General features: G+C 40.8%; 1 protein-coding gene across 3 annotated transcripts in view; it reads right to left on the reverse strand.

Moving 5' to 3' along the window:
• LOC311116392 (diacylglycerol kinase beta-like) overlaps positions 1-21,229 on the reverse strand; it is a 59,936-nt gene extending 38,707 nt beyond the window's left edge. For 2 of the 3 annotated variants that reach the window (XM_084191479.1, XM_084191481.1), the window contains exons 1-12: positions 20,844-21,229; positions 15,490-15,613; positions 11,592-11,668; positions 10,942-11,089; positions 10,114-10,263; positions 8,303-8,352; positions 5,659-5,733; positions 3,729-3,848; positions 1,524-1,641; positions 1,216-1,304; positions 772-888; positions 199-297 (exon numbers count right to left, since the gene is read on the reverse strand). In XM_084191479.1, coding sequence (XP_084047605.1) covers positions 199-297; positions 772-888; positions 1,216-1,304; positions 1,524-1,641; positions 3,729-3,848; positions 5,659-5,733; positions 8,303-8,352; positions 10,114-10,263; positions 10,942-11,089; positions 11,592-11,668; positions 15,490-15,559 — 1,113 coding nt within the window. In that variant the 5' untranslated portion in view covers positions 15,560-15,613; positions 20,844-21,229. Of the gene's footprint in view, positions 1-198; positions 298-771; positions 889-1,215; positions 1,305-1,523; positions 1,642-3,728; positions 3,849-5,658; positions 5,734-8,302; positions 8,353-10,113; positions 10,264-10,941; positions 11,090-11,187; positions 11,275-11,591; positions 11,669-15,489; positions 15,614-20,843 lie in introns of those variants that run through there. The other variant, XM_084191480.1, reaches the window with a different exon arrangement.
• Between the last annotated feature and the right edge of the window lie 263 nt (positions 21,230-21,492).

Below are 21,492 nucleotides of genomic sequence, written 5' to 3' on the forward strand. Positions count from 1 at the left end.
ACACAGTAGAAATGGGCATCTTGAAAACAATCTAATACACGTTATCAAAAAGATCAACAATTTAAAAAATGGACATTGCCTCTATAAATATGGGAAACTGTGATCTATGTATGAGGAAATAATATATTTTCATAAAGCTATCCTGTGGTAAATTTGTATATAAGCAGAATATGGTATCGTTTTGAAAGTTAAACTCACCAGTACGACAGGACAGATTGTGTTGGGGGGCAGGATATGGTCCTTCAGCGGTCCACAGTCACACTCAGGTTTCACATGGGAGGCACACTTATTATGAAGCTGGATGAGGGGAAGCAGTCAATTACAACCGTATTAGTATTAGGGTGAAATTCAAGATCATAACATACTATTCAATGTTACATTTCATTTGATTGTAATCTGTAATTTGATTTTACAGTTCAACAAGATTCAGTTCCTTTTAAATGTATGGGGGCCATAAAATATAACGTTCAGTTTGTATCAGCTATTTAGATACAAAAATGTTTAGCTAAACACCAAGTGCTATTGAGTAATAAGCAAAGAGCATGTTGTGTGATTTACAAAAACACAACCGGGTTTATTTAAAAAAGACTGATATCAAAACACATTTTTACTGTTGTTTATTTTCAATTAGCAGAATACTGGAAATAACTGTTACTTGGTGTAAATTGGTAAAGTGAGAGTACTCAGATAAAAGGTGCAAAAAATAAATCATAAACAGCAAGAAACAGTGGAAAATAATGAGGAGGCTGATTCTTCTGGGGGGGGGCGTACCGTGATTTGGCACCACACACAGTGAAGCCCAGTCAGACCCTGGTAACACTTAATGGTTTTGTGACACTTGTCACACTTGGTCGGGCAGTTCCCCTCCACCCAGAAATGGTGCATCACCTGTGGAGCGAGAAACAGAGAGAAACAGAGGAGAAAAGCATGACAGAAAACAAGTGAGAAATAACATAATAGCAAGAAAGAAAGAAAGAAAGAAAGAAAGAAAGAAAGAAAGAAAGAAAGAAAGAAAGAAAGAAAGAAAGAAAGAACTTTGAACAATGTTTGTGATTTGGGCATGTATTTAAACCAGACTAAATATTGTAATTAGCTATGCTCAGTAGCAGAATGAGTTGTTTAATTCCATTAGTGAGGAAGGAGCCCTGGGTCTAAGCTCCGTGGAGCATCGCTGATCCGAGCGTGCCGATTAGTAAACACTCCAATTGGACGCACCTCTGTGTTTTTCTTGGTCTTCACGTAGGTTTTGATGCACGACGGAGGAGCACGGGCCACACAGCGCTCATGGACTGTATACTTGCAGACTGGGAGAGGTGGAACCCACATTTTGACCCCAAAAAATCACAAAAAACAACTAAGAATAGCAAACATTAAATTGAGGTTGGCGATAGGAATTTTCGAGTGGTGATTTGGGTCACAAAAATGCCTTCTTAATGATGAAAAAGTGCATGGAATAAACCTTGAATTAATGGTAAAAATGAGAGTAGACATGAGGAGACAACTGTTAATGTTACCATACTCACATGAGCAGCACAGTCCTTGCTTCCCCAGGCCTATCAGCATGTTCAGACACAGGTTACAGTAGGCCGGCTTGTTGAAATGCTTCAGTCTCCACACGTGCTGCCCATCGTCTTTCACATTCTAAAGGAAAGATTATTGATTGGTTTGATTGATTGATTGGTTACTTATTGACTGGTTGATGGTTGGGTGATTAGTTATATGGCATGACGCAACGTTTTGGAACTTTCAGATATAACTCGGCCATGTAAAACAAACATGCCTCTCTGACATGTACAATAAGGAATCACATCGGCTCTATTCATGGCATTTTTATCTGCAGCGTTCGACAACGTTTGGCAACTGAATGTGGCCCATGTGAAAGATTTTGATAACTATTTACTGTTCTCCAAAGCCATCAACTTTAGTGGGGAGGATTGCCTGGGCTCTTCCCTTTAATCCTGTGTCATTAATCATGTCATCTATTATGTCAATCACAGCAAAATGACAGTCTGATGTTACTGTAAGAGACTATCTCATTAGCCTGTGATAAGTGAAGACTTGTTCAAGATCATTGAAGACAAAGACAGTCAAAAACTGAACAGATGACTCCATCTAGTGGACAAAGAGAGCTGGGACATCAGTGGTACCATCTGAGGCAGTTATTGACAAGTTAGATAGTGGTGGGAATGTCCAGACCTTGTACCTGATTCACACTATAGGGCCCACCCCAACCATACCGTGCTGGCTCAAATATTTTTTCCCAAATTGTAATTTCCAGCACGGTTCCAGCAACTATGGTGGATGAGGAACCAGGCTGGCCTAATACAGCTTGCCTTGGCTCGGTTTGGCCTGGTAGTGTGAATCAGGCTATGGTGTGTTTAAAGTGAAGTCAAAATTCAGTTTTTCCTGTGTTTTGTATCATATTATACAACAGCTGATGAAACTAACACTGTAAAGGTCTGGATTTTTTAAATCTGTGTTATTTCCTGATAGTTGGGTCGTTCCACCAATTCTGTGCCTTTTGAGAAGTGTAACTTGGTCAATTTTCACCTAGTTTTAACATTCAGTCATAAAGAGCACATGTTCAACTTCATTAAAAAAACACGTTTTCCCATCTCAAGAGGTTAAATAACAAAAATGACTAAAGTAAGTGCCTATTAAGTGCCAAATAAAGCAACAGAGTTGACTGTAACAGGGATGACTATTTCATCTTAAATCAGCCATTAATCCCTGCGTGGCACATGGAATGGAAGCTTGTTGTGTGCAACAGGGAAGGGCAATTGAATGCAAGTTTTACAAAACAATTACATATCTAAAACATTTCTAGCCTGTCTATCTATGGGTAACAGGGTTGATGTGTTATGTTCGACACGCTCAGTTTTCCACCAAAAAACACCAGAAAATGGCCAAAAATAGTAGAACCAGCTCACCTGCTTTTGCACTATGATCTGACTATTAGATGTTCAATGTTTCTTTATAAAAAAATATTTTAAAAGGAGTAGTTTCGCCATATTAAAACAAGAGTTCAGTTCACACAACAGGATTCTCCTGAACATGAGGGACGTACGTAAATCAATCACTAATCACATGAAATCAATCATAATCTTCAGAGATGACTTTGTCAAAGCAACAAAAATAACTAGGGCTTTACAATAATGGTATAACTTGGATAAATGTTTTGATTAAGTAGATTGAAATCTTGGCACTTTAGCAAGCCTTTATTCATATTAAAAATATGGTTGCTGGTTGAAAATACAATCTACACAGGACCTTCTAATCAGCCATTTTTGCATGAATGGAGTTTCGGCTTCCCTGGTGACATCACCAGGCGGTAAATAAGTTAATAGACCAATAACAAAGAAAGTTCCATACCTGCCTGCCAATAATAGCTAGTTTTCCGTTTTCAGACAGTCCTAGCAAAATTCTTGCTTGAGAAATAGCTTTAGCTTAAAAGCTATTTTTGTTTCTTTTTTACCATTTTAATGAAAAAATATAACAGTAAGGTACTTAATTGTTACCAAGATATGATTTGATATTGATATAAAAATGGCTGCATTGGGCCTTTAACTGAGCTTGAACTAAATCCTGCACACACTATGGCCTTCCAGGACCAGAATTGGACACCTCAGAGCCATACATAGACATTCTCAATGGCTCTGGTCTAGAAAATCAGCCATTGAAAGTAACAACAGTGATGATGTTTAGGTAACACATTCTTGACTACTCACCGTCTCTAGGCCCAGTAGTACCAGCAGGGGGATGGTCGTGCTTCCTCCCTGGATCCACTCCTCTAGAGACACAGTGCCGTCATGGTCATAGTCGATCTCCTGCATCATCTCCTGCAGAATCTACTCACAACCAATCAGAGACAGTACAGTGGGATCTCTCAACACAGATTATATATACAGTGGGGAGAACAAGTATTTGATACACTGCCGATTTTTCAGGTTTTCCTACTTACAAAGCATGTAGAGGTCTGTAATTTTGACCATAAGTACACTTCAACTGTGAGAGATGGAATCTAAAAAATCCAGAAAATCACATTGTATGATTTTTAAGTAATTAATTTGCATTTTATTGCATGACATAAGTATTTGATCACCTACCAACCAGTAAGAATTCCAGCTCTCACAGACCTGTTAGTTTTTCTTTAAGAAGCCCTCCTGTTCTCCACTCATTACCTGTATTACCTGCACCTGTTTGAACTCATTACCTTTATAAAAGACACCTGTCCACACACTCAATCAAACAGACTCCAACTTCTCCACAATGGCCAAGACCAGAGAGCTGTGTATGGACATCAGGGATAAAATTGTAGACCTGCACAAGGCTGGGATGGGCTACAGGACAATAGGCAAGCAGCTTGGTGAGAAGGCAACAACTGTTAGCGCAATTATTAGAAAATGGAAGAAGTTCAAGATGACGGTCAATCACCCTCGGTCTGGGGCTCCATGCAAGATCTCACCTCGTGGGGCATCAATGATCATGAGGAAGGTGAGGGATCAGCCCAGAACTACACGGCAGGACCTGGTCAATGACCTGAAGAGAGCTGGGACCACAGTCTCAAAGAAACCCATTAGTAACACACTACGCTGTCATGGATTAAAATCCTGCAGCGCACGCAAGGTCCCCCTGCTCAAGCCAGCGCATGTCCAGGCCCGTCTGAAGTTTGCCAATGACCATCTGGATGATCCAGAGGAGGAATGGGAGAAGGTCATGTGGTCTGATGAGACAAAAATAAAGCTTTTTGGTCTAAACTCCACTCGCCGTGTTTGGAGGAAGAAGAAGGATGAGTACAACCCCAAGAACACCATCCCAACCATGAAGCATGGAGGTGGAAACATCATTCTTTGGGGATGCTTTTCTGCAAAGGGGACAGGACGACTGCACCGTATTGAGGGGAGGATGGATGGGGCCATGTATCGCAAGATCTTGGCCAACAACCTCCTTCCCTCAGTAAGAGCATTGAAGATGGGTCGTGGCTGGGTCTTCCAGCATGACAACGACCCGAAACACACAGCCAGGGCAACTAAGGAGTGGCTCCGTAAGAAGCATCTCAAGGTCCTGGAGTGGCCTAGCCAGTCTCCAGACCTGAACCCAATAGAAAATCTTTGGAGGGAGCTGAAAGTCCGTATTGCCCAGAGACAGCCCCGAAACCTGAAGGATCTGGAGAAGGTCTGTATGGAGGAGTGGGCCAAAATCCCTGCTGCAGTGTGTGCAAACCTGGTCAAGACCTACAGGAAACGTATGATCTCTGTAATTGCAAACAAAGGTTTCTGTACCAAATATTAAGTTCTGCTTTTCTGATGTATCAAATACTTATGTCATGCAATAAAATGCAAATTAATTACTTTAAAATCATACAATGTGATTTTCTGGATTTTTTGTTTTAAGTGTACCTATGATAAAAATTACAGACCTCTACATGCTTTGTAAGTAGGAAAACCTGCAAAATCGGCAGTGTATCAAATACTTGTTCTCCCCACTGTATATATATATATATTCAAGCTATACAAAGTTACAGTATTTTCTTGTTATTCATATAACTGACACTAGGGGGCCCTAGAGCCTAATACTTTGCTCTATATAAGGCCCTATAAGAAAATGTAAATGTTAACCATAATATGTACAATGGTTATGAAAAAATATGTATTTTACCGGCTTCAGTTCTGTCACGTCCCATTCCAAGTACTCAGCAACATGCATCATTTGAGAGATGATGTGCTCCAGTTCCTAGAAGTAGAAAACAAATCTTGTGTCAAAACACACTACCGGTCAAAAGTTTTAGAAAACCTACTCATTCAAGGGTTTTTATTTATTTTTACTATTTTCTACATTGTAGAATAATAGTGAAGACATCAAAACGATGAAATAAAAGATATGGAATCATGTAGTAACCAAAAAAGTGTTAAACAAATCAAAATATATTTAATATTTGAGATTCTTCAAATAGCCACCCTTTGCCTTGATGACAGCTTTACACACTCTTGGCATTCTCTCAACCAGCTTCACCTGTAATGCTTTTCCAACAGTCTTGAAGGAGTTCCCACATATGCTGAGCACTTGTTGGCTGCTTTTCCTTCCCTCTGCGGTCCGACTCATCCCAAACCATCTCAATTTCGTTGAGGTCAGGGGATTGTGGAGGCCAGGTCATCTGATGCAGCACTCCATCACTCTCCTTCTTGGTAAAATAGCCCTTACACAGCCTGGAGTTGTGTTGGGTCATTGTCCTGTTGAAAAACAAATGATAGTCCTACTAAGCCCAAACCAGATGGGATGGTGTATCACTGCAGAATGCTGTGGTAGCCATGCTGGTAAAGTGTGCCTTGAATTCTAAATAAATCACAGACAGTGTCACCAGCAAAGCACCCCCACACCATAACACCTCCTCCTCCATGCTTTATGGTGGGAAATATACATGCGGAGATCATCCGTTCACCCACACCGCGTCGCAGAAAGACACAGCGGTTGGAACCAAAAATCTCAAATATGGATTTCCACCGGTCTAATGTCCATTGCTTGTGTTTCTTGGCCCAAGCAAGTCTCCTTTTCTCATTGGTGTCCTTTAGTAGTGGTTTCTTTGCAGCAATTCGACCATGAAGGCCTGATTCACACAGTCCCCTCTGAACAGTTGATGTTGAGATGTGTCTGTTACTTGAACTCCGTGAAGCATTTATTTGGGCTGCAATTTCTGCGGCTGGTAACTCTAATGAACGTATCCTCTGCAGTCTTCCATTCCTGTGGCGGTCCTCATGAGAGCCAGTTTCGTCATAGCGCTTGATGGTTTTTGCGACTGCACTTGAAGAAACGTTCAATGTTCTTCAAATTTTCCGTATTGACTGACCTTCATGTCTTAAAGTATTGATGAACTGTCGTTTCTATTTGCTTTTTTGAGCTGTTCTTGCCATAATATGGACTTGTTTTTTTGCCAAATAGGGCTATCTTCTGTATAACCCCCTACCTTGTCACAACACAACTGATTGGCTCAAACGCATTAAGAAGGAAATACATTCCACAAATTAAAACTTTTAAGAATGCACACCTGTTAATTGTAATGCATTCCAGGTGACTACCTCATGAAGCTGGTTGAGAGAATGCCCAGAGTGTGCAAAGCTGTCATCAAGGCAAAGGGTGGCTATTTGAAGAATCTCAAATATAAAATATATTTTGATTTGTTTAACACTTTTTCAGTTACTACATGATTCCATATGTGTTATTTCATAGTTTTGATGTCTTCACTATTATTCTACAACGTAGAAAATAGTAAAAATAAAGAAAACCTTGAATGAGTAGGTGTTCTAAAACCTTTGACCGGTGGTGTATATCTATGGTACAATAGCCATTATTCAGTTGATGACAAACATCAATGGTTTTAGACTGATGAACGGCGTGTAATGATCAGTTGGTACAATCTTCCCTCTCCAAAAGAGAGTTGTACAATGCACAACAAAAGCAGCTTGAAAACTGATACAGACTTGATGACTTAATTACAATGGTTGCCCTATTGGAGGGCAATTATCGTCTAGTGGAGAGTCGCCACATGCAGACCAGAATAATGAACATGAGACATTTACTCGCCTGCTCCTCTGCAACAAGCCCAAGCTTTTTAGAGTGCTTGTGCAATGTTACTTTAGATTATATAGTACAAAATATTCTAAATTTCCATATGTCATGGTTAGAATGACTAAGATTCAGATTTCCAGAAGGTCCTCTATTGCAGAATTGTATTTATAGTACATTAGGTACCTATTATGTACCATTGTACACAGCATCATCACGGACAACTTTAGCATTTTAGCTAATCAGCAACCTTGCAACTACTTACTACTTTTTAGCTACTTTGCAAATAGAAGCATGTTAGCTAACCCTTCCCCTAACTCCTAACCCTAACCTTAACCCTTAACCCCTAACCCTAACCCCTAGCCTAGCTAATGATAGCAACCTAGCTAATTGGAATTCGTAACATATCATACGTATTGCAAATTTGTAACATATTGTACGAATTGTAATTCGCAACATATCATATGAAACAAATTAATACATACCATACGAAACGTAACATATCATACTAAATGGAGTGACCTGGATTTCCATTTACTATGTTAAGTCTACCCTTGAGTCCAGGTTGCAGCACCAATAATTCTTCAGTACAGTAAATAACGTGGCGTGTATTGGACAGAACCATACATGGCTCTGGTATAGGCTTTAGCAAATAACAAAGATGATGTTTCATGTAAGGCTGTGTTCATATAATTTGTTTGGCATATTTTTTGAATACGTATGAAGAAGGAAGAATTATTACCGAACTATCCAGAGACCCATTCCCATCAGTATCATAGAGACGAAACATAACTGTAGAGAAAGAGATCAAACATTTATGAGTTTCAATTGTTGTTTGAGATGCAATTAATGTCATTGAGACACATTTTTACTACCAATTTTGTTTCATGAAGGCACTTTACTATGTTGAAGAACAAAAACTTCCTTCAGCTATTGCACTCCCATCAATTCAAAGCAATGTTTCCCCTCATAAAAGTGTTCTTAGCATCTCAGAGTTGAAGTCTTATGGGTTCCTCCACTAGCCTCCAGCCACCACTCAACACCATCACCATGGAAACAGACAGCTCCCTCACCAGAACAGTGATTGGCTATCCAATACAAGAGTGACACACACACACAAACCCCAGTCCTATAGTAATATAATCGTGACAACACTCTCCTCTGCCCCAAGTAATTTACATAATAATGGTTAGTCCCTATGCGTGGATAAAGTGTTTTTAGCCCAGTCTCAGCGTGATGCTACCCCCTCCCCCAATCTCAGTAGTGGTGCGGCTCATGACAAACCCAGCTGGATTGAGGAGGGTGAGCCGGTGAGTTCACTAAGGACTCGAAGAGGGGGGTTGTTGATTTCATATGGGGTTGACGTCAAGCTGCTGTTTGTCAGACCCTAATGAGGAGCTAATTGACAGCTTCCTGCTGTGGTGCGGTCAGGTCGGTCCTTTGGGGCCGGAGGAAGGGGAAGTGAGGTAGATGCCTGGAGGATTGGGAACTCTGCTGGAGCTGGGAAGGTGTTTGTGGTGGTGATCCAACGTTGCCACAGAAAGGTGATGGTGTGTGTAGAGATGGGAGGAATGGCATTCAGTCGAGTTACTCAAAAAAAGCATAGAGCCAAGTTGTCTAACCCTATGAACCTACAGTATAAAGACTATTATTTATCGTTAGACCTCATCACCTCACCTCTTCAAAGCTGACGTAGGACTAGTTGCAACAACAATAACTGAATCCACTGTAGTGACATAGGATATATTTCCTCAATCATACAGAACCAAGGGAATTTAGCTTGCTACTGATGATGATCAATACTCACTTTTTAGATGTTTCTCTTTTTGCCATGCATTCCCTGACTGTGCACAACGTATGTAGACCTACAGATATAGTAGCTAAAATGAATGTACTGTAAGTGTAAATTGAAACCAGTAATTCTTAGAAGAACCAGCAGAGGGCCCTGTTTAGCTCCACAAGACATCAGTGAGGCTAGACGGAAGGAGGGGTAGGGTGGGCAGAGTGGGATTCTCTCTACAAGGAGAGATACTGTAGCATCCAAGGCTAAACCAATGATGTGCTCCCTGGGCCAGACCAGCTAAATTATTAACACACTTTATGCTTAATGAACAGCTCTGCTCTTCAATTATTCAGCAGTTGGATGAGAATTATAAGAACACATAAAAAGTCTGATGTTCAATTATCTAATATAATCTCATGAATAAATAAGTACACATCTAAAGTTTAAGTAGAATAAAGAGATACCATGGCAACGCTAATAAGGTCTTTCAGTAAACATAATGATTCAAGTAGACTACTGTGAAAAGGCTAGCCTGCTACTCCTGCTTAGGTAATGGGAAATATAGACCAGTGTATTGGGATGAAGCTCTATCTCGTTTGGCTATGAGTGTTTGTATCTAGGGTACACAAATGTCATTATTCTCATGGATAAAACACAAAATAACATTGTTGTTCTGGAAAGCCTAATTCTGCATTATAGCCAAAGGAGCTCCAGTATATTCCCCTTTTAGAGGAAACACACAGATATACTGTACAATCATTAGTACTCACACTCCAGTTTGTCCTCGGGTCGGCCACCCTCCAGCAGTGAGAGGTAGCAGACGATGTCCTTCAGTTGAACCATACCTAGAGGTCTGGGCAGAGTCCTGGGTAGAGTGGGCACCTTCAGAGGGGTCGAGTTCCCTTTGATCAGCTTGAGGCCTGCAGAGAGAAGAAGGCCAGGGAAGAAGGTCAAAATGTAGGCCGGTTATGATCATTGCTGAGCTTATGCATCTAATGTCAACCTCAAACTGTCTTTCAAACTGTCTACCAATAAATCAAAAATTAATGTTGTGAAATTGATTACAGATGTTATATAGGTATAGTTTTTGCCAATACAATAGTAAATGTTGACTAGACAGCACCGTTTTAGTTTATGATGATTGTACTTAGTACCTCAGGACACGTACAGTTTGGACATTTTGTGAAAAAGTACAAGCTGATGCTACATACACTGCACTCAATGACTTGCCTGCAAGCTACAGTCCACAACAACAAGGCAATCTGGGGTGGTCTGATGACAGAGTTAACAATACTGAACCAATTACAACAGCATCACCCAGTGAACATGCTCTTTGTGGTAAGAGTAAAAACTAAAGCAGACCTAAACAGCTCTAGGCTTTTATTTGATGTTAGAGAAATTGTTTGTCTGCTGCTGAGGTCATAGAATTTCTATGCCTTCTTGATCTGTTCATTTGGGTTTGTCTGAAGTGAAGGTACAATGGTCCTAAGGGCAAAGTAGCTTTAAAAATTAAGCAACAGCGCACACAGACAATCTAAAGGCTACTTTGCTCCTTAGGGACACCATATGAAGGTTATAGCTAAAGTGCAGGGTCTTACCAGTAACTCTGGGCTTGTCTATGGAAGAGGGGCTGGGTTTTGGTCCCTTGTTACTGAATGATAAGAAGAGGTGTTGACAGAACTCCTCTGCCAGCTCGCTCTCCAGAAACGTCTGCATGAAGACCTTGAAGCCTTCAAAGTCAATCTCCTGAAACAAGACACAGAACATGATCCTGGTGTGTATAATTCTTATGAGGGAAGCTTTGATTACCATATCATGTCTGGGAGAACATGAAATTACATTACCTGATTGAGTATGTCCTGCTTCTATGCAGCATTGAATAAAGACATTGGGCATCAATACATCAAACCTCCAAAAAGTACATTAGTCATATCCTGTAAAGCATACAAATAACCATGGTGTGACATTTTCGGCATCCCCACTATAACCAAAGTAAGTAGTGGACCTCTTACTTTCAAATGACAAAACCAAACAAAGATATATTGGTCTGAGGTGACTATAGACCAATACCATCGTTGAATGTTGTTGATATCAAAATAACCAAGAATTGGTAGCAAGTCTGAAGTGATGGTAGTGTTCTACATTATGAAGAAGCCTCAAAGTAGTTCTACAACGGTTCATGCAATACTAATGATGCCACATCACTACCAGAACAGTCAGAACAGTGTCTTATGGAAAGAAAGACTACCTCCTCTGGGTTATATTTCGCCAACACTCCATCTCCATGGAACTCCTGCAGCACATCTTTCAGCTTCTTGGTTGAGTCTAAAAGAAAAACATTCAGCACATGTTATAACCATAAAGGCTTCCAATTAAATAGCAATTGATATCATCATGTCTGTGGAGGGCGATCCCACTGCGGGATCTCATCCAATTATCTCTAAACTTGGAGTTAGAGTGCAAAAGGTCCAGTCTACAGTTCAGGAGGATTTAGATCTGACACCCATCTAAATCACAGGAGGAATCACCAGACTCTGGAACGGGTAGCAGGTTAGACTCCTCTGCCTGGTCCGTTTGGTCTGGTTCCTGTCAACGTCTCAAACTATGGGAGTTTAGCCCAGGAGTGTCCTGGCAGGACTGGTCCATTGGGCTCCTGGTGTACACATTGTTTTATTATATTATTCCAGCTGTTCCATTATGATATTTGTAGCTTCTGGAGCAACAAGACTAGATTTGGAAGGATGACCACGCGAGACCATGATACGTGTGACTGAGTGCCAGTGTGATAAACCCACCAAAAATACGTTAAAAAGTATTAACTCATGCACCGTTTTCTTATCACTCCTCTACATGGTCAAAAAACGGTAATGTTATCCTAATACTAACACTTCAAAGGAAATGACTTAGCGTAGGTTACTTTAGGCCAAAATGCATGTCACATCATAGTTCTTTTACACAGCACCTGGGAAAATACAAACCGCAATGTCTCTGTGCAAAAAAATCAATTCTAATAATCGTCTCTGATTATGAAATCATAACTGCAGTGAAGTAGACTGTAGAGTACTGGTGCTCATGCAGTATGCGAAGTGAGGAAAGTGTGCAATAGAGCTCACTTCACTTTTTAATGAGAAGAGGGTGGTGGTGGGGGGGTAAAGTGTGCTGGGGGGACTAAAAAGGAGGGAGAGGTGGAAACAGCGGAAGGTTCTTTGTTGCAGTTCAGAGAATGGGATATTTTATAACCTGTCGCTGCACAGGGAGCACAATGACTAGCTCTGAGCCCATCGAAACACAATTATCCAAATCTTTCTATTACACACTCACCCTCACTCTTTATTTCCATCTCATTTCCCTTCGGTCCCACACCCTGTCTCTTCTCAGACCTTCAGACATTATAGTGAACCTGGAGTTGAGTTGCTAATAAAAGCCTCTCTCAATTCAACCCAATATGCAATTCAATTCCACAATGCTTTATTAACACAACTATACATAACAGTAAACACTGCCGAAGATGAAAAATCGATCCCAATCAGAGACAGTAAAGAGAGGCGGGAGAGCTGCTTACAGTCGGCGAAACAATGTTGTCACAATGCGTAGAGCAATTAACGAGAGAGATGTCAAAGTGAAACGCTTTGCCTGCAGAAGAGATCCCAAGCAAAAAGCATTAATTATTTAGATTTGGACTGAAGTCTGTTAATATCTAATAAAATAACCACCAGTTAAGATGCTATATACACTACTGTTCAAAAGTTTGGGGTCATTTAGAAATGTCCTTGTTTTCCATGAAAACATACATGAAATGAGTTTGAATAGGAAATATAGCAAAATGCATAGGAAATGTAGTCATTGACAAGGTTAGAAATAATGATTTTTAATAGAAATAATAATTGTGTCCTTCAAACTTTGCTTTCGTCAAAGAATCCTCCATTTGCAGCAAATACAGCCTTGCAGACCTTTGGCATTCTAGTTGTCAATTTGTTGAGGTAATCTGAAGAGATTTCACCCCATGCTTCCTGAAGCACCTCCCACAAATTGGATTGGCTTGATGGGCACTTCTTACGGTCAAGCTGCTCCCACAACAGCTCAATAGGGTTGAGATCCGGTGACTGTACTGGCCACTCCATTATAGACAGAATACCAGCTGACTGCTTCTACCCTAAATAGTTCTTGCATAGTTTGGAGCTGTGCTTTGGGTCATTGTCCTGTTGTAGGAGGAAATTGGCTCCAATCAAGCGCCGTCCACAGGGTATGGTATGGTGTTAAAAATTGAGTGATAGCCTTTCTTCTTCAAGATCCCTTTTACCCTGTACAAATCTCCCACTTTATCACCACCAAAGCAGACCATCACATTGCCTCCATCATGCTTGACAGATGGCATCAAGCACATTTGGTCTGCGTCTCACAAATGTTCTTCTTTGTGATCCGAAGACCTCAAACTTCGATTCGTCTGTCCATAACACTTTTTTCCAATCTTCCTCTGTCCAGTGTCTGTGTTCTTTTGCCCATCTTAATCTTTTATTTTTATTGGCCAGTCTGAGATATGGCTTTTTCTTTGCAACTCTGCCTAGAAGGTCAGCATCCCGGAGTCGCCTCTTCACTGTTGACGTTGAGACTGGTGTTTTGTTGTACTATTTAATGAAGCTGCCAGTTGAGGACCTGTGAGGCGTCTGTTTCTCAAACTAGACACTCTAATGTATTTGTCCTCTTGCTCAGTTGTGCACCGGGACCTCCCACTCCTCTTTCTATTCTGATTAGAGCCAGTTTGCGCTGTTCTGTGAAGGGAGTAGTACACAGCGTTGTATGAGATCTTCAGTTTCTTGGCAATTTCTCGCATGGAATAGCCTTCAATTCTCAGAACAAGAATTGACTGACGAGTTTCAGAAGAAAGTTATTTGTTTCTGGCCATTTATATTCTGTAATTGAACCCACAATTGCTGATGCTCCAGATACTCAACTAGTCTCAAGAAGGCCCGTTTTATTGCTTCTTTAATCAGCACAACAGTTTCCAGCTGTGCTAACATAATTGCAAAAGGGTTTTCTAATGGCCTTTTAAAATGATAAACTTTGATTAGCAAACACAACGTGCCATTGGAACACAGGACTGATGGTTGCTGATAATGGGCCTCTGTACGCCTATGTAGATATTCCATTAAAAATCAGCCGTTTCCAGCTACAATTGCCATTTACAACATTAACAATGTCTACACTGTATTTCTGATCAATTTTATGTTATTTTAATGGTCAAAAAATTTGCTTTTCTTTTGAAAACAAGGACATTTCTAAGTGACCCCAAATTAGCTCTGTTGTTTTATTATCCTCTACTATACTGGGATGAAGTTCTTCTTGTTGTGGTTATGTTGGAAGTCTTTTGAGATTCCTTCCTTTCCGAAAAATTTTTAAAAACCAAAATAGAATAAATACTGAAAATAATAATGCTGTTAAACCTAATTGTTACCCTGGAAACAACCAATGCAAGAAAGGCTTTAGTGTATTTCACTATTCCCACTAGTGCTGAATTCAAAGGCAAAACTTGCACAGTCAAATATTTTATTTACGAAAACCTGATTCCTTGCAGTAGCGTTCTTGAAAATAACTTCAAGATGTCCATAACTCTCTATGGCCCACAGGGGAAGCTGTTGTGTTATGATTAATACTTTTTTAACATAAACAGCACCAGGGCACCAGACAGATGTCATGCTTGAGCTGGTATGCTGCAAAATCAGCAAGGGGCTCCAATAACAGATTACAGACATACGGATGATTCCAAGTCATCAGAGAAAGAGGGGGTTTTGTACTGTTTGAGCTTTACACCAAATCAAGTTTGATTAGGCTGTGTTTCATAACGCAGTGGCAGTGCATGGAGATATTCTCTGCTTTGCTCTGATGCAGTCACCATTACAGTAACTGGGCTCTGTTGTCCTGCCATAGCCAAGCAGTAGGAAAATCTCTCTCTGTATGAGGTGGATTAGGACAAACTGCTGAGATGGGCTCTACAGTAGTTTACTAATACAGTGTCACGTTTTATACCTGACTAGATTCAATTTTCAATGAAGTTTAGACTTGATTGTGAGCGTAAAGTGACGGTGTACGTGCACGCACACACACACCACACACACCACTCACACACACTGTCACAGACACAGACTTACATTGAGCATACTCCTGCAGAAGGGAGAATTCAGCTGGGGTCAGAGTGACCCACTTGTCCTGGTTGGTCATTGTGATGAGTCCTCTTCTCCCTCACATCCCCAAACTATCAGCCCACAGTCCACTCTGTGGAACAGAACATATATAAACATGTTAAATTATTAGGCCTCTTTCATTATAGTCTCTTGTGGCAGACTGTTAACAGAAAGAGATTTGGTTTGGCTTCCAACATTCATTCCATCATCACTGGTCATAAAATTGCACAACATGATTGTATATTGATCCTCACATCATTACATTGCTGTAGTATAGTATAGTATAGCATAGTTTAGCAGAAACCAAGAAATGCTGTATGTCCATCTGCAACCAAAAAGTATATCAGTCTGTCAGTCAATTAGACAATGAGGCTGGGGACTTGTTTGATTCATAATACTTACTGAACCACCTAATGAATGCATTTTTCATGCTATCATAAGTATTTCATCAGACAAGTATATTACTCTTAGTATGACTGACAGCCAAGCTAATGCTATCGTGTCCTATCCAGCACTATGTACTATAGCTAGCTAACAATTTGCTAACTGGCATGTCAATATCCAACATGAATTTACCAACTCACTGCATTATTTGACGTCTGTCCTACTTACAGATGTAGGATCTTAATTTGATTTCCTGCAATGCAGGACATTTAAAACATGTAGTGTATTTGAAGTTTAAAAAAGGCTTCTGAAGTTTGAAATTTCCACGTTGACTTTATTTTCCCTTACGGCAAATGTATCAACCCCTACAAAAATATCCATTAATTATAATCCACATCATAATTCACATTTCCTGTTGCTGCAGTATTATTTCCCTGCTTTAGCAAACTGGCTCAAATGAAGCTTCTACAGCTGTCCCTATGACAACATTTAGCTTATGCGTAAAGAAGAATTTATGACAGACAGTATAAGGGACATATAAGATTTTGAGTCATGATTGTTCAGGACTGCTGCATGTCCTGTTTACAACAACAGAATGATGGGCCGGCTGCCAGGGGACAGCCAGCTGGCATCACTGATTATGGGCAATGCCATGGTGACAGAAGATTGGACAGTGTCAGAAAAGAGGGGATGTGATGCCACTTTTCCCTTGTAGTAGACCCCCTCCCACACACACACACACACACACACACACACACACACACACACACACACACACACACACACACACACACACAAACACACAACACACACACACACACACACACACACACACACACACACACACACACACACACACTCAATGGGTTAGCACAATACAAGATATGTTTAATGTAAACTTAATCTGTACTACATTGTAACTAATGTAACTACTGGGAAGGGTTCAAAAAGCATTACACATTTATGTAAGGAGAAATAAATAATGTGTGAGTGTTTTGGGGTTGTCGGTTGCTACAGTATATAGCCTAGAGTATTGTGTTCTGTGGACTACTGAAGCTGAATGTATTGTGTTCTGTGGACTACTGAAGCTGAATGTATTGTGTTCTGTGGACTACTGAAGCTGAATGTATTGTGTTCTGTGGACTACTGAAGCTGAATGTTCCGCTCCCCCCTCCTCTCTTAACGCACCTGTGTTTGTCTCAGAGTCTGCTTCCTTCCTTTCTGACCCAAATCCTTCTGACCAATTACAAAACCTCACAGCAACAAGTGCATGCAACAGTACTTTACCACCTCAGTTTACAACTATTTCCTAATGAAAGAGCTGGCATGGAATCATCCGTGTGTGTGTGTGTGTACTAGCAAGCGTGCATGCGTGTGTGTGTGCATGTGTGTGTCTGCGCATATATGTGTATCTGTGTATGGGCGTAGTTTGTACGTGGATGTCCTGAACATACCCATAGTAAACACACATTTCTAACCTTAAGGAACCCCTGTGACACTTGAATTGGCACATACAGCCTTATTCTAAAATTGATTAAATTACATTTTTTCCTCAGCAATCTACACACAATACCCCATAATAACAAAGCGAAAACAGGTTTTTAGAAATTGTTGCACAGACCCTTTGCTATCAGGTGCATCCTGTTTCCATTGATCATCCTGTGGTCCTCTGTAGCTCAGCTGGTAGAGCACGGCGCTTGTAACGCCAAGGTAGTGGGTTCGATCCCCGGGACCACCCATACACAAAAAAATGTATGCACGCATGACTGTAAGTCGCTTTGGATAAAAGCGTCTGCTAAATGGCATATTATTATTATTATTATCCTTGAGATGTTTCCTTGATTGGAGTCCACTTGTGGTAAATTGAATTGATTGAACATGATTTGGAAAGGCACACACCTATCTATATAAGGTCACACAGTTGCATGTCAGAGCAAAAAGCAAGCCATGAGGTCGAAGGAATTGTCGAGACAGGATTGTGTCGAGGCACAGATCTGGGGAAGGGTACCAAAAAATGTCTGCAGCATTGAAGGTCCCAAAGAACACAGTGGCCTCCATCATTTCCTTCATATCAGATTTGCACCTGTGTTACCTGGGCTTCCTGTGTGTCAAGATGACCCTACAACACGTGCAGATTGGAGTCCAATTGAATACTTTTCACAGTACATTGACAACAAGGTCTTTGAAGATTTGGCAACATACACAAATCAAAGAGAGCTGCAAATCAAAGGAGTGTGCATGAACACCACGCCACAAGAAATAAAAATCTTCTTGGGCATTTCAGTCCACATGGCCTGCCTTGGCTATCCCAGAATTAAAATGTTTTGGGCCAACAAAACTAAAGTGCCAGTCATAAGTAGCAAAATGACTAGGGATAGATTCTTCAGGATAAGAAATTCCCTCAAGATTGTCAATGACCTGGCTGTAACAGAGGAAACAAAGAAGGCAGATATTCTTTGGAAAGTCAGGCCAATACTCGATCGTGTGCGCCAAGGCTGTCTCAGCCTTGCAAAGCCAGAAAGGGTCTGCATTGATGAGCAAATCATCCCATTCACAGGCCGTTGTCCAGTCAGGCAATATGTTCCCGGCAAGCCAAACCCTACTGGCCTAAAGGTCTTTGTCCTTGCATCCCCAAATGGTCTGATGCTTGATTTTGAAGTCTACCAAGGGAAGAATACCTTTACAGTCCAAAGGTTAGGAGTTGGAGCTGCAGCAGTTCTACGCATGGTTGAATCTGTTCCAACAGGAAGCCACATATTCGACAACAAACCAGTGCTCATGGCATCCACTGTACATGGGAAAGACCCAGAAGACATCTGTACCAGATGGTCCCAGAAAGAAAAGCACCTGGTCCAGGTTAAAAGACCAGCAGTAATTAAGCAGTATAATGATAACATGGGTGGCGTAGATCTTTGTGATCGCATGCTTAGCTTCTATCGTATGTCAAGCAGGACCAAGAAGTGGACATCGCGCGTGATCAGTCACTTCTTTGATGTTGCCATCACCAACTCCTGGATACAATACCAGTCTGACAGCAAAGCTCTGCACAGACCATCCAAGAACACACATCAGTACCTGGACTTCAAACTACTCCTAGCTGAGGAGCTGTTGTAGAGTCCGGAACTGGAAAACAGCTGTGAAGAGAGTGAGGATGAGTATGAGCCACCATCTAAAATGAGGATCCCACAACCAGAGCCATCTGTGCGCAGACTAGGAGCCATGCACATGCCTGAGATGATGGATACCAAGCATGCAGAAAGATGCAGAAATAAGGGCTGCAAGAGCAAGACGTACATGAGATGTACCAAATGCAAGATGTTCCTCTGCATTACCAAAAAGAGAAATTGCTTCCAGGACTTTCACCACTAACAAAGAAAATACTAAGAACAAAATGAAGAGTGAAGGAAAAAGCTAGATTTGATTCAGTTTGACAGAAGGAAAAAATCCAAAATAAATCTGTTACACATTAGTTATATGTTCATTGTTCAAATAACACTGAAAGGATTCAAGGGGACCAATCAAAGGATATGGACATAACAAAGTGTTAAGCTTTAATAGTAAAGCTATCCTTGCGAAATGTAAGGAAAAGGATTCAAGAATGATTCATGTGTATTGTATAATCAAAATGTCTGTATTCTTGGATAATAATCAATCTACAGCCCAAAATGTATGTATTCTTAGTTCATAAAAACTCTGTAATCTGTAAGAACTCTGTAAAAATTTGTATCTACCAAATGTGTCTCTTTTCGTACTCAAATGATCCTGCTGTCCACTACAGTGGACATGCTGTAAAATAAAAAATTAAAATTAAAATTAAAATGTGGAAATTGTAGGATGCTTTTTTTAACCCTAAACAGTTATTGAATCACAAAAAATATGATTAGGAAAAACAATATTTTCCTTGGTTCTCAGGAGGATGATGCAACTGTACAGTATAGACAGATGACTAAAGAAGAATATACTGTACATCTCTGAAATACATTCAGTATCTGTGGCTAAATAGACCATAATGTGGTGGCGTGTATGCATTATGATGCTATTTAGACTGTGCAAAATCACAGAAGTCAATCAAATTGCTCTAGGCATTGGTACTCCCTCCCATAAACTTTGATCTATTACTTGTGTGACAAATACATACCCCTACTCTGCAATCCCTCTCTGGGACTCATACTTATTGCTATCATAAATACTAGTTGTTATATTTGTCTTGTAATACACATTTACAATCCATTCCTAATGAGTGTTAGATATAAAGGAAAGCAAAATGCTCAAAATGATTCTCATTCTCTATTGTTTATAACCCGCATACATTAGAGGAGGCTGGTGAGATGAGTTATAGGAGGACAGGCTCATTGTAATGGCTGGAATGGAATCAATGGAACGGTATTAAACACATAAAACATTTGGAAACCACGTTGTACTCCATTCCATTTAATTCATTCCATTCCATTACAATGAGCCCGTCCTCCTATAGCTCCTCCCACCAGCCTCCACTGGTATACATACAGTATAATGTACATATCCTCCGCATAATGCAACAACAGTAGCACAACAGTATTTCAACCCTTTAGCAAATTTCTCAATGCTGCGAGTCTAATTCCACAAGCAGTGTAGTGTATCTGTAGTAGCAGCATTGTGACACTGATAGGCTTGATTCATTTCCAGTGGAGCAACAGCAGGTTATCAAACACTTTAGCTCTCCTCCTCTCTCTCAATCTTTGTATCTATCAATGAATTCATCGGCAATATCTCACCCGGTAGAGGACTCTACTGCAAGAGACACCAGCGATGCAACTAGAGAGTAGCTGACACTACACATATATATAATATACCCACTACATTACACACACATTACATACACACTTGCATACAGTCAATGAACAAGCTCTATTTGTACCACAACAAACAATAGAATGCAGTATCAACATGATCCTCACCTGCTGGATAGCCAAGGCAAACTGCCAGGAGCAGGGAGTAGTCTTCCAGTCAGATGTTTATAGATGACGCTTACACACTCTCACACACACGCATCTTGCTCTCTCTCACACGCTCACATTCAAATACATACACACTCACTCACATCATGTCCCCGCTGAATGTACTGGAGGAGAGCGTAGAGGGTTTGTCATCAGATGGTGTGTGTGTTTGTGAGTGAGTGTGTATGTGTGGCTGTGTGTGTATGTGAGTGTTAGACCCCCCCTATCTGCTGTGTGTGTGTAAGAGTATGCGTGTGTGTTTGTGTGTGTGTGTGTGTGTAAGTGTGTGTTTGTTCAGAAGCAGTCAGTGATCGAGGATAGAAACTCCAATAGAAAAAGGGGGAGTGTGTGTGTGTGTGCGAGAGGGAGAGAGAGTGATAGAAAGCACAGAACGATCCTCCGCTTGTCCGCAATGGTAATCAGTTCCCGTACTCACTGCTTACGTCACCCTTCTCCCTCCTCTCTTCCTCTTTCTGCTCCCCCTCTATTCCCTCGTGAGGCTGATGTCCTGAGCTCCCGCTCTCTCTCTCCCTCTCTCTCTCCCTCTCTCTATCCCTCCCTCTCTCCCTCTCTCTCTCTCCTTCTCTCTCTCCCTCACTCGCTCTCCCTC

This window comes from Coregonus lavaretus (genome assembly GCF_964263955.1).
Source record: "Coregonus lavaretus genome assembly, contig: HAP1_SCAFFOLD_908, whole genome shotgun sequence".
Classification (NCBI taxonomy): domain Eukaryota; kingdom Metazoa; phylum Chordata; class Actinopteri; order Salmoniformes; family Salmonidae; genus Coregonus; species Coregonus lavaretus.